This window comes from Gracilinanus agilis, chromosome 5 (genome assembly GCF_016433145.1).
Source record: "Gracilinanus agilis isolate LMUSP501 chromosome 5, AgileGrace, whole genome shotgun sequence".
NCBI lineage: Eukaryota > Metazoa > Chordata > Mammalia > Didelphimorphia > Didelphidae > Gracilinanus > Gracilinanus agilis.
In genome coordinates this window covers 107,594,736-107,608,627 of record NC_058134.1, presented here as the reverse complement: position 1 = coordinate 107,608,627, position 13,892 = coordinate 107,594,736, and the positions used below count along the sequence as shown (strand labels likewise).

Here is a 13,892-nt window from a genome sequence, read left to right as displayed (position 1 = left end):
CTTCCTTCCTTCCTTCCTTCCTTCTTTCCTTCTTTCCTTCCTTCCTTCTTTCCTTCTTTCCTTCCTTCCTTCTTTCCTTCCTTTCTTTTCTCACCTTCTTACTGCTCATAAAAAACTAGGAAAATGGAAAGTTTAAGGAAGAAGAAGATAGATTCACTTTAGATAAGATAAATCTGATCCCATGACAGAGAGAAAGGTGGTATAATTTAAATGAAAATTTTCCATATAAGAAATTGCACTACAGTTGAATAAAAAATCAGTTCCCCTGTGATTTCCCAAGGACTTTTTTTATGAGAACCTATCTAAACTTTCTCCTCACTAATTAATTTCTTTGAATTAAACCTTGTCCTTAATGATGTGATGATGATACATTAAAAAAAAATTTTTTTTTAAACCCTTACCTTCCGTTTTGGAGTCAATACTGTGTATTGGCTCCAAGGCAGAAGATTGGTAAGGGTAGGCAATGGGGGTCAAGTGACTTGCCAAGGGTCACACAGCTGGGTAATGTCTGGGGTCAGATTTGAACCTAGTACCTCCCATCTCTAGGCCTGGGTCTCAATCCACTGAGCTACCCAGCTGCCCCCAACATTTTTAAAAAAAGATTTAAATGCTACCTTAAGTTGGAGGGATGAGAGATAGCAATGTAACAGTATTTGCTTCTACATTTTAATGGTGAATGAATAAGTCATACAGTATATCTCCAAACTCTAGAGCTGAAGTCATAAAATTAAAAATATAACAGAATCAGAATTCTCTGTGGTAAATTATTATAAAGGCCACAGATACCTATCAAAGCAATAAAGAAAAGAATCAATTATTTTGATGAAGTTCAGATAGAAACAGTCTCATGATAAGTCATTGTCTTTCCATTAAATCTACATCACTCAGTCAATTTTTGGAAGTGTAATTGTCCACATATTAGTTTATGTGGATGTAATCCATGGAATACTTTTTGATTCTGTTCTTGAATCTTAGCTTTTTCATTCCTTTTCATCAATCCATTTCACAAATCTGGTAGCAAATGTCTATTGTGAGTCTTTGTTTACTTTTGCTTTGTTCAGGGAAGTCTATTTTTTTCATTAATTAGCTAATGGAGAAAATACTGGGCTTCAAGTCAGGAAGACCTGAATTCAATCCTAGGCTTACATACTATTTAGCTGTGTGACCTTAGAAAGTCATAGAACTTCTATGATCCTCAGTTTTCTCAACTGTAAAATGGGAACAGCAACAAGACCTGCATCATAGGGTTGAGAGCATCAAAAGACAATGTTTATAAAGTGCTCTGTAAATATATGTAAATACTATCTATCATTATTATTATTCTAACTTGTTGATCATGCTCTCTAATAATATTAATTATTCCTCATTGTTGATAAAGTTGTATGCTTTTTTATATAGCTGCCTTTGTGTGATTAGCCCTATGTTTCATGAACATCGTATAAGATGTTTTATTATCATTTATTTTGTTGAGCCAAAAATATACATTGAGTGGTAATGGGGGGGCAACTAGTTGACTCAGTGGATACACAGTCAGGACTAGAGATAGGAGGTCCTGGGTTCAAATTTGGCCTCAGGTGATTCTAATCTGTGTGACCCTAGGTAAATCACTTGACTCCAATTGCCTAGGCCTTACCTCTCTTCTGCCTTGGAACTAATACTTAGCATCAATTCTAGTAGGTAAGGGTTAAAAAAAATGGTATTGGGGGGGTAGAGCCAAGATGGTAGAATTCCTAACCTAAAATGAATTCTAGAGTGCAGAACCAACAAAAAGATGGGGTGAAACAATTTTCCAGCCCCATCCCCTGACTCCATGCAGGTCCATGGGAGCCAGGCACCAAAGCTAGAAACTTGGGACAGTGCCCCTTCCACCCTAGGAGCAGAGTCCCAACTTCAGCATAAAGCTAAAAATCATGAAAAATTATAAAAAAACCAAAAAGAGCCTGATGATAGAAAGTTACTATGATGATAGGGAAGATCAAAGAGAGGTATTGCATATGTGTTAAGAGCTATAGAATTTTTCCTATTAAGATGTGACTTTAGAATCTCTCTTTTTTTTGTGAGAAAGAGTGCAGACGGAATTTCATTTCATTCAAAATCATATAGTCAGGGGGCAGCTGGGTAGCTCAGTGGATTGAGAGCCAGGCCTAGAGATAGGAGGTCCTAGGTTCAAATCTGGCCTCAGATACTTCCCAGCTGTGTGACCCTGGGCAAGTCACTTGACCCCCATTGCCTACCCTTACCACTCTTCTGGCTTGGAGCCAATACACAGTATTGACTCTAAGATGGAAGGTAAGGGTTTAAAAAAAATCATATAGTCAGAGTGGAGAACAGAAGGAAAGCTAGCAAGATACATCAGTACCTTTGTAAAGGCACACATGAAGATCCAGAAAAAGACCCTAAGCACATTTGGTAGATAATTTTTGCAGGAAGAACTGGATGAGATTCACACAAAACAAGAAACTTTGGATGTATTATAATCTGCATCTTTAAAGGAATTACCCAAATTGATGAAATCATAGATTCATTCAATTACTTTGCTGTCAGAATTATGATATTTTTAATGAATTTACCACAATTTTTCACCATCCTCTTCTAACTTTTTGCAATTTTCTATTTTAAATAAGTGTTCTTGGCTGCCATTTTGCTACACTTTGATTATTTTTAATAAAGATATTTTTATTTTTCCAATTACATATAATAACAATTTTCCACATATGTTTTCTAAAGTTATATGATCAAATTGTCTCCCTCCCTTCCTTTTCTCCCCCCTCTGGGAGATGGTAAACAATTTGATCTGGGTTATCCATGCATTATCATGTAAAACATTCTAGTCAGTCTCTTAATATGCACAGCCTCACCTCTTGCCCCAATAGTTTTATATTCAATGTGTCTTGTATTGAGAAGATCAAGGTTATGTTATGTGTGCATTTGTGTGACTAAGAATTAGAGCAAGGTCTAGACTAGAGAGGAACACTGTGAGCCACGTACTTAGAACACTGAAGGGGATGGAAAAGTGTCCTGTAGACTGATGAGAAGGACAAAGCAATATGGTGCTGTGGAAAGAGAGTTAGGGTCCAAGAGTCTTGAGTTCAAGTCAAGAACTTGCTGTCTGTATGATAGGTCATTTATTCTGAGTTTTGTTTCCTTATCTGGGAAATGGAGGAGTGGGATACTTTCCAAAGTCACTTCCACATCTGACATTCTGTGATTTTGTGATATATAGAGAGTAATGTGATAAGAGCCTCTAAGGGATAGGTCTTAGAAGAAAGGTAGTAGAGAAAAGGTCCGTTAAGTAGCAGTGGGGTAAGAATGACTTCATTCACAGCATGCCTACTGTGAACCAGAGAGCACAAGCAAATAATCTTTGGCGTGGATAACAAGGAATATAGGATCTTAAGGAGGGGAAACAGGTTTCAGTTGGTGGTAGGAGATGAAAGGAGCATAAGAATAAGTTTGTGGATGAAGCTAAACTTAATAACAACTGATGAGGGCTACAAAAGGCACACAGGAAGGGATACATCAAAAAGGATTGTGACTATGGAGAGATAAGGCTCTGTGGATAGACACGAGGGGTAGAAGAGATCAATGGGCTTTTGGGAAAATGTTTTTTCCCCAAATGGCAATTCCAAAAGGCAGAAATTAGAGAACCTGAAGGCTGAGTTTTGCTAGTTACAGCACAGAAGGCACACCAAGCAAGTAGATAATAAATTGGGTATATAATTCTAGATAGAATGTGGTCATGATGCCAACATTATGTCTCCATATTATCACTTATTTGATTATAGGAGGTAAAACCAGAGGTCATGGGGACCAGGAGGATTCATATATGAAAGGAAGACTTTGCCATCCTATATCCAAAGTGCTTTCCATTTAATTGATTTCATCAGGCAAAAATAAAGATTGTGGGACATAGAGTGTATAGGACATAGAAAGAGATGTTTGCTGATCCCATGTCCCAGACAATTCTTACCCCCTTAACTAGAATGGGAAGGGATACAATCCTGCTTGGTAAAATTGGCCTGGTTGAGAAAGTAAAAGGATATTGGGTATGCAGGAAAAGGGAGAAGATGGAATGTCTTTTGTGTCACCTGAGGTAATTAAAAAACATATCAAAGATGTAATTAAAGCAGGTACCTCTTCAGCCTGAGACAGATGATCTGAGGCAAATTCTCCATTGTCCTTTTGACTAGGGCATCAGGGAAGGGGAATGGACCACCAGCAATAGAAGATAAGAGTAGTAGAAGCAGTAAAGTTAAGGGAGTTGGGCTTGGTGGACTGGCAAGCTGGAAGAGGATTTCAGCAGACAGGAGCAGAGAAAGGATGGAGACAGAATGGAAACAATGATAAGCAAATTAGATCATAGAGTGAGGGTCAGGACGTTTGTTTGGTTGGGGGGAGGGATCAGAGCCTAAAGATGCAAAAAACATAAAGCCATTGAGGGAAAAATCTTGTTTTGTTAAAACCACCATCATCTTCTTCCCAAAGAGAACTGGGGACAAAGATACTTGGAGAATAGGGTGAAATGGTCACTTCCTCTCCTGAAGGGGAGTGGATGGAATCAAGTGTCAGTAGGCGTCACTTAGCTAGGAGACAATGGGGGAATGGGGTATGAGGACTGAGAATAGTCTTGCAGAAATGGGTCCCTGGAGACTTGAGTCTTGGGCTAGGGCATGAGCTTCTGTGCTATTCGCATTATGATGTTTATTCACCCTCATCATAGGAACTCTGCCACCTCCGCCAATGTTGCTGGAATCCTCAGAAAAACAGCAGCGTCCCCTCTTGTTTCTTCCCGAAGAATGGGGGCTATAAAGTCACTGAGGGGCCCACAGACACAGACACAGGTAAATATTGCTCAGTGCAGACCTAGCCACTACAGTAGGTGCTGTACAGATGAGTCAGTAACATAAAATGATCTCCCCCTCCCACCATTTCCCCTTTCTCAGGATTCACAGCCAAGTTAAGAAGGTTGCCTTCTGCATCCCTTTTTGGATATGACATCACGGATGTCCTCCTCACAGCAGAATCCCAGACGCCCAATCGCTTTCACTTTAAGGTTGGTTGCTCTAAGGAGCTACCTTTATTACAAATGCTACATATCACGGAATCATAGCACAGTGGAATGAACTCTATAGTCAGAAAGAGGGACTGTGTTCAAATTCTGCCTCTTACACTTACAAGACGATATGATCTGACCCAGTAAATGCCCAAAAATACTTCCTCTGGCATCCTTACTGCTAACTAAGGATGTTCTTTGAAGGAGAAAGCCTAGAGTTGCAATGGTGAGAATGACTACAAGGAAGTAGATATCTCTAAGTTCTGTAAGTTAAGAACATGGATTCTTGCAATCTTGCAAAAACTTAACTTAACAGTTCTTAAGTCTGTCCTGCCACCAGGGAAACTTCCATGAGAATCCTCCAAACATAGTCATAGGTAGGGGCTTGGGTATGTGTGTGGGGAAAGTTTAGAGGCTTGTTCATAGGTAAATTTGTGGATAGTCCTTTGTCTCACATTTAATATCTTTTAAAGGAGACAGACTTCAGCTCAATATAAAGAAGGATTTCCTAACAATTTGGGCTGCCCCTAGAATGAAATGGACTTCCTTGATAGGCACTGAGTTTCCCCTTAATCATAGCCTGAATAAGCCCTAGCTAGAGATGCTTTGAAAGTGATTTAAAAACAAACAAACAAACAAACTGTAAAGCAGTCTTACAGAAACTAGATATGGAACAATACCATTTATGAAGAAAAGATCAAAATAGATACATGACCTAGCCATAAAGGGAGATACCACAAGCAAATTAGGAGAACAGGGAACATATTAACTCATCAGATTGATAGATAGAAGAATTTATGAGTTAAGAAGAGATAGAAAGCATTGTGAGATGTAATATGGATAATTTTGAATACATTAAATTGAAAAGGTTTTGTACAGATAAAACAAATGTACCCAAGATTGGAAGGAAAGCAGAAAATTGGGGGGAAATTTCTGTAGATAATTTCTTGGATAGAGGTCTCATCTAAAATAGAGAACTTATTTTATTTTATTTTGTTCTATTGCATTGAACCAGGTACTATGTGACATCTTTTCCAATTCTGACATTCTGTTTTCCTGTCCTCTGTTTCTCTCTTGGTAGATCAGTGATCCCAACAGGAAACGGTATGAGGTCCCCCATGAACATGTCCGACCATTTACCCAAAAGGCAGCCTCCAATTTGAACTATAAAGCAGAAGTCATTCATGATCCCTTCAGCATCAAAATAAGAAGGACAAAAAACAACAAAGTCCTGTGAGCATTTCTTTGTGCTTTGGCCAAATTTCATCCATTCTATTTGGAGAAAGTCAGGTTGAGTTTGCAAAAAAAGTTGGAAATTTAGAAATTTTTTTTTAAGAAAATAAAAGAAAACAAAAACCACAGATTTGGAAATAAGTTTTGAAGTGGAATTCCTGTTGGATAGTGGAAGAGATATAATCTAATTGGGCCATAAACTAACAGTTCCGTGATAGGGACACATTGGTCCTCTTATTGGTGTGAAATACTCATTAGGGGTGAATTTAGCTAGGACTTATGGTACTACTTAGCCTATTTCCCACCCTCTCTTTCTTTGACAACTCATCTAGTTTTTGTTTTCTCACTTGCTTGCTTATTTGTTTCTTATATGACCTAGAAAATCTATTCTTAGCAAAGACTGGTATAATGGTGATGGGTTATTTCTGCAGATAGAGGATATTTTCTTTCTTCTCTCTATCAAGAAAATCCTAACCTAGGCAGTACAGAAACCAAATATTTCTGCACCTGGATCAAGATAGGGAATCAAGTAAAAGGTGACTGGAGTGGCAAAATAGTGAGTAAAGGTAAAGGAGGATTTACTTGGAGCTCAGTCACTGGGCAGAAGGGCAGATAAAATTTCCTGGGACAGAGAAAATGAAACAAAATGTTTTTCTTTGACTTTTTCTTGCTCCCTTCTATACACATCCAGGTTTGACACAAGCATTGGACCCCTCCAATATGCTGAGCAATACCTGCAGCTCTCTATCCGGCTTCCCAGTCACAATGTGTATGGATTTGGGGAACATGTGCACCAGCAGTATCTTCATAGTATGGACTGGAAAACTTGGCCCATCTTCACCAGGGATGCCATTCCTAACGATGTGAGGGCTCTGCTATGCTATCTTTTTTATTTTTTAATTTTTTCCTGTAGTTACACGATTCTTGCTGTCTCCCAGCCCTCTTCCCTCCTCCCTTCCAGAGTTGACAAGCAATTTCAATAAATGAGTTATACATGTATTATCACTCAAAACCCATTTCCATATCATTCATTTTTGTAATAGAGTAATCTAGAACCAAAACCCCAAATCATATACCCATACAAACAAGTGATAAATCACATGTTTTCTTCTGGATTTCTATTCCCACAGTTCTTTTTCTAGATGTGGATATTATTCTTTCTCATGAGTCCCTTAGAATTGTCCTGGATCCAGGCTTAGAGACAGGAGGTCCTGGGTTCCAATCTGGCCTCAGACACTTCCTAGCTGCATGACTGTGAACAAGTCACTTAACCTCCATTGCCTATCCCTTACCACTCTTTTGCCTTGGAACAAATACATAGCATTGATTCTAAGATGGAAGGTGAGGGTTTAAAAACAAACAAACAAAAAAAGAATTGTCCTGGATCATTGCATTGCTTTTAGTTGCTATGCTATCTTTTGTTTGCTAATATACCTAATACCTCTTTTTGGGGAGCAGATCAACATCTGGAAATTTTCTCATAAAGTAAATTTCTTTATGTTAGTGTCTAATCTTCCTACTAATTTTGATCTAAAGTGGTACATATGTTTCTTTGGACATAAGAAGCTACTTTAAAGATGCAGTAAACGTTTAAGAATCACATAGTTGAAGGAAAAGTTATAGTCTGATGAAATAGTTACAGAGTACTCTGGTCACAAACCATGTTTACGTAAAAGACAGAAGTAATTTTTTGTCTGACACTGTAGATTAAAAACCTAGAGGAAAAATACAATATCTACAACTGTTACTAATAAGAAAATGACATTTATGTAATGCTTTAAAGCACACTTAATTTTGCAAAACCCTTTATCCTATTTGAGCCTCACAATTCTCTATTCTAAGCATTATAGATATTATTATGCCTATTTTAAAGATGAAGTAACTGAGACTCATAGAGGTTAAATTACGTGCCCTTGTTCATATAGGTAATCAGTTCCAGGGACAGGGTTTACTTGCAGTTCTTCCTGACTCCACATCTATTACTCCATCTACTAGACTACACAGTCTCTATATTGAGCCAAAAAGTTCCTTGAGTCTTTTAAACTTCTTCTGCATCCCAGCCTTTCACAAACAACTGATGTAGGAAAATATAACTCTTTTGGTTGTTCAGGCATTGTTTTCTTTCTATATGTGGGAGGTGCTTATTTGATCTGAAATCTGAAATTTAAAGAATACTCGTTTCCCTTCCATGGTGTGGGCATTAAGGTCTTGGTTCCCCTGAGATCTGGAAAATTCACATAAAATTTTTTGGCCTTTCCTTTGTACCGGAGATGAAAGGAATTTTTTTTCTTTTATGGGTGTTTATATTTAAAAAAAAATTGCATCTGTTTTTGGTATGAAAAGCTAAGTATGTTGATATTATGAGATACCCTACTTATATTTTAGGCATTTCTGAGTTTCTAAGTTTTGCCGATGTCTTCTGCCTTTCATGTGCAATCTGTGGTTTCTGCAACCCCCCCCAAGTTCCCATTTAATTTCTTATACCAACTCATGATATGTTGAAATTATTTTAGGGAAAGTCAAGATGGTGGAAGGGATAACTATATATCTAATGCTGACAGCAGAGAGGATCAAGGTAGAGAGAAATACATTTGTTGAAAGACACCTAATAATGTCCGAAGTAATAAACCGACATGTTTGCTGAAATAGACAGGCAAGGGATCTAGCCATTCCTAAATGTTAGTCATTCTATCCTAAATTTCTTGATGTCAAGAATCTGTACAATGCTTTCTTTCTCAAGCCTTTTTAATTTTTTTTAACTGAAGGAATAGACGAAGTGTATCATTTTGCCTTGGCCATCATGGAAGACGAATTGGTTTTCCCACTCCCAACCTGGCTATATCTGAATTATCTGAAGGTTCTCCTGCCCTGAGTGATTATGGCTTCAATTTTATTCAGATCTCTTAATGCTCATCCTTTTTTATTTTTATTTTTAGATGGTGGCTTTCTTTTGGGCCTATAGAATTTTCATTAGATGTTTAGCTTATTAGTTATCATTTTCATCATCATAGTGGACTTTTGGCCCACACCAGATGCTAAAATTGTGATCTTGTATCATAGAGGGAAGGGGATTTTAAGAATTCTTTAAATTATTGAAAATATGGAGACCATATTAAAGTAAATGAACTAAGGTAGCTTGATGGTTCTGTGCACAGAGAGCCAGACAAGAGATCCTAGATTTAAATCTGGCCTCAGATACTTCCTAACTGTGTGACCCTGGGCAAGTCACTTAACCCCAATTACCTACCCCATACCACTCTTCTGCCTTGAAATTGATGATGGAAGGTATGGTTTTTAAAATATATAAATAAATAAACTGAGCTCCTACTTTCCCAGAAGAGTTCATGCTCTGTGCCAAACACCCCAAGAAGACAGTCTTTTCTCTAAAAGAATCTTAGAACTATCCATATAAATAAAGCTTTGTTTGGTCCTATATACTAAGATTATGTAAGATATTTTTTAAAAGCACGGAATTGTAATTTTCTATAGGTTTTGTTTTATGTTATGTGTATGTGTTTTCTACAGAATATGACTAACTTGTATGGAGCCCAGACATTCTTCTTATGCCTTGAAGACAACAGTGGCTTATCATTTGGGGTTTTCCTAATGAACAGTAATGCCATGGGTAAGAGGTTTTTTGGGGTCTATGAAGCCAATATCCAGCAAGAATGCTTGGTTTATGAGCTGATCCTCTTTGATAGAATAGAGATTTAGGAAAGATAACATTAAATCTGCAAGGCTCTGAAGAGACTGATTCCTGAGCATCTGTTAGCTACAAAATCAACTTATGTAAATGGTAGCCATCTCCATTCTTATCTGCCTGTAGATTGACATTTTGCATGATTCAACAACATTGTTAAGACCTATAATGTGGTTTCCCAATCTCCATACTCAATTAGAGCAGTGAAAGCCTGAAAGGGCTTTTTTAATCCCATGTTCTTATCCTTTGCAAAGATAACCACTCTGGTCTTATGTCCTACCATTTCAATGAAGTACATTGTGGGGCTTATTGGGTCAGGGGTCCCCTGATCAACCCCGCTCCCCTACACATACATATATGTATCATATGCTTTATATTACATATTTTATAGTATTAATTATCATTTATACTATATATTATATAGTATTTATTATATACATTGATTATATGTGATAATCTATATAGCTCATAAAGTCTATATGTGATCCTGGGTCTACATAAACTATAAAATAAACTTAAAATTTTTGGATTTTTTTAAATTTTTTATTTCATTTATTCATCCATTCATCCATTTATTTATTTATTTATTGCTTATTTATTTATTTTTCCTTTTAACAGATTAGTGGGAGAAAACTTGTAAATGTACCGATAAAAGGAATATTTACTACCTACTCATGTGAGGAAACTTCATAGCACAATGGATAGAGCTAGATTTGGAATCAGAAAGCTATGAGTTCAAATTCTGCCTCTAATTAATAGCATTATCTTGGGCAAGTCACAACTTCTCTGATCCTCCATTTCCTCAAATGTAAATGGAGATAATAATAGCATCTACCTCATAGGGGTATTATGAAGATCAAATGAGATAACATGTGCTTTGCAAACTCTAAAGTATTATTTATCTACCTGTATCAAAATACTTTTCCTCCAATTCGATAATAACAGGAACTAATCCAAGCAGTACAAACTCATAGGTTGTATAAATTTAGAATCATTCATTCATTCATTCAATAAAATTTAAGCATGTAAGATTCATGATGTTATCTGTTGGAGAAAATGCAAAGGTAAATGAACCTGCAGTCCCTGCTCTCCAAAAGCTTAAGAGATTAAGGGAAATAATTCACAAATAATTACAATACCAAATCGACTACCATATGCAGAGTTCTGTCTGAACTCTGAGAGAGAACCTTTTTGATAGGGAAGATCAGAAGGCTCCTAGAAAGAAGTACCATTTGGTTTGGAGCTAGGAAGAAAGGCAGAAATTTTCAGCAGACAAAGATGGGGGTGAGAGAAGGAAGGAGTAAAAAGGAAAGCAAGACTTTGTGGAGGCAAGGAAGCAGGAAATCAGGGGATTTGTCCTGGGGCAATGAATAGTCTAAATTGTCTGGAGTATAGTCTCTCTGAGGGAGTGTTGTTGGAGATTAAAGTAGAACAGTAAGTTGGAGTCAGAGTGTGAGAGACCAAGGACAGCAACTGAAATTTCTAGGGCATAGAAGTAACTTGATCAGAGTTAATACATTAGGAAGATTAACCACCACCACAAAGGATTAATTAGAGAGAGGATGGGGGTGGGGAGAGAAAGCAGAGGTAGGGATATTGGTCTGGAGGTTGTTGTAATAGTTCAGCCAATAAATAATGAGCCTTAGTGGCCAAAAGTTCTTATGTCCTACCAGTTAAAGGGGAAGCAAACAAAAAATAACAGATCCCCTAAACTCTGGGTAATCATCTTACCAGTGGCAGAATCCCGTTGCTATCTATTTTGCCAAAATCTCATATTCTGTTTATCTTGGAAGATAATCCAAGATATTGCTTCCATGAACTCACAAAAGGGAACACATATATACTTCACACACAAACATGCATATATACACACCAAGCATATCCTTGAGGGCATCTTCTCAGTTGAGGGAGCAAATACTGAATGATAATATAGAATAAAAGAAACTCATCACCTTTCTACCTTACCCTATCCCTTTGCCTCCCTCACCTTTGCCTTCCCCCTTGTTTGGGATGCTTATATGTTCAAAGGGTTTAAATAAGATAGAAATCAACAATTTCATTCTTTCTGAGGAATTGGAGAAGTACTCTGCCTTGCTACTAATTTTTAAGATCCTTCAGGTTTCATCACCTGTCTCCCTCCTTCTCTACCTCTCTCCCCCCACTTCCTCTCTCTCTCCCTCTCTCTCTCTCCCCCTCTTTCCTTCTCTCTCCCTCCCTCTCTCTTTCTTTCTGCCTCTGTCTCTATGTCTCTATCTCCCTCCCTTTTCACCTTCTATCTTGCTATCAATTCTAAGTCATAAGAGCAAGGGAAGGATAAACAATCAAGATTAAGTGACAAAGCTAGGAATTATCTGAAGCCAAATTTGATCCCAGATCTTCCTGAATCCAGGCCTAGTACTCTATCTATTATGCTACCAACTGCCCTTAGAAGTTTAGGAAGACTGTGTGACCCTGGGCAAGTCACTTGACCCCCATTGCCTAGCCCTTACCACTCTTCTGCCTTAGAGCCAATACATGGTATTGACTCCAAGACGGAAGGAAAGGGTTTAAAAAAAATTAAAAAAAAAAGTTTAGGAAGATTTCTTAATTTTAATATTTTTATTTCATATTTAGTTACATTTTGATAAATGCAAATGATCCTTTTATCAAGAAAGAATGTGTAAATCCTTAGGAACCTTTGAATATAATACTAAAATTATTTGCCTGGGAGTAATGTGGTATTTATATGCTTAAAATAGGGCATAGATGAAATGATCTTTTATTTTCCATTTTGATTCCACCAGAGGTTGTCCTTCAGCCTGCCCCTGCAGTCACTTACCATATAATTGGTGGCATTCTTGATTTCTATGTGTTTTTGGGAAATAATCCGGAACAAGTTGTTCAAGAATACCTGGAGGTATGTTTACATTCTAATGGTGGCTATTTGTGATTATTATTTAATACATATACAAATATTAAATAAAAAGTCATTTACTTTTTACTACAATGAAAATAAACAAAATGATGCATAGATTTTGATTTATAAGCCTCCAGGAATTTGTTTTAGTGCACACATCTACATGAGACCAAGAGTTACTGAGAATTAAGAGCTTTGGGAACTACATCTCAGTAAAGTTCATTTGTTATCCATTCTCTTTCATCTAGCACATATCTATTGGTATACAAGTCATATTATAAGTAAGAGGAACAAAGAAGGAAATAATTTTTGCAGTTATGTGAAGGAGTAAAGTTTATTACCAAATGAGGGACATGGGGAGTCCAAAAAATAAAATGAATCATTCAATTATATAAAATTGAAGAGATTTTGCAAAAATCAATGCAGTTAAAATTTGAAGGGAAAATGGACAACTGGCAGAGGGAGAAATCTTTGCCTTAAATTTCTCTGATAAAGAATCCATTTCTAAGATGCACAAAGAACTGGTCCAAATAAATAATAAAACCATTGCCCAAAAGAAACCTGATCAAAGGAAATGAGAATGCAATTTTCAAAGGAAGAAATTCTATCAACAACCATATGAAAGAATGCTCCACATCATTTATAATAAGAGAAATACAAATTCAAATGACCCTGAGGTTCTGCCTTACATTCCTTAGATTTGAAAAGATGGCATAAAAAAGAAAAACGACAAATTTTGGAAGGGCTAGGGAAACATACATATACAATGTCAATGTTGGTGGAGTTGGAAATAGCTCAGCTATTCTGGATATTGATTTGGAAATATGCCCCTAGAAATCACTAAACAGTGAGTGCTCTTTGACCTAGTGATACCATTCCCAGTAAAGTGACTAAAGAAAAAACCATAGAGAATAAACCCATCTTAAAAGCACCTGCCTCACAAAGTAACTGTGAAGATCAAATGATGTAATTGTTATATTGCTTAGCATAAGATCTGGAGCATGGTTAAG

General features: G+C 37.0%; 1 protein-coding gene across 1 annotated transcript in view; it reads left to right on the top strand.

The window, feature by feature from the left end:
• LOC123249910 (maltase-glucoamylase, intestinal-like) overlaps positions 1–13,892 on the top strand; it is a 183,852-nt gene that overhangs the window by 151,927 nt on the left and 18,033 nt on the right. Inside the window, exons 53-58 of the mRNA XM_044679001.1 lie at positions 4,721–4,841; positions 4,944–5,053; positions 6,135–6,286; positions 6,978–7,149; positions 9,812–9,911; positions 12,770–12,882. Of these exons, the coding sequence (XP_044534936.1) occupies positions 4,721–4,841; positions 4,944–5,053; positions 6,135–6,286; positions 6,978–7,149; positions 9,812–9,911; positions 12,770–12,882 (768 nt within the window). The remainder of the gene's footprint in view (positions 1–4,720; positions 4,842–4,943; positions 5,054–6,134; positions 6,287–6,977; positions 7,150–9,811; positions 9,912–12,769; positions 12,883–13,892) is intronic.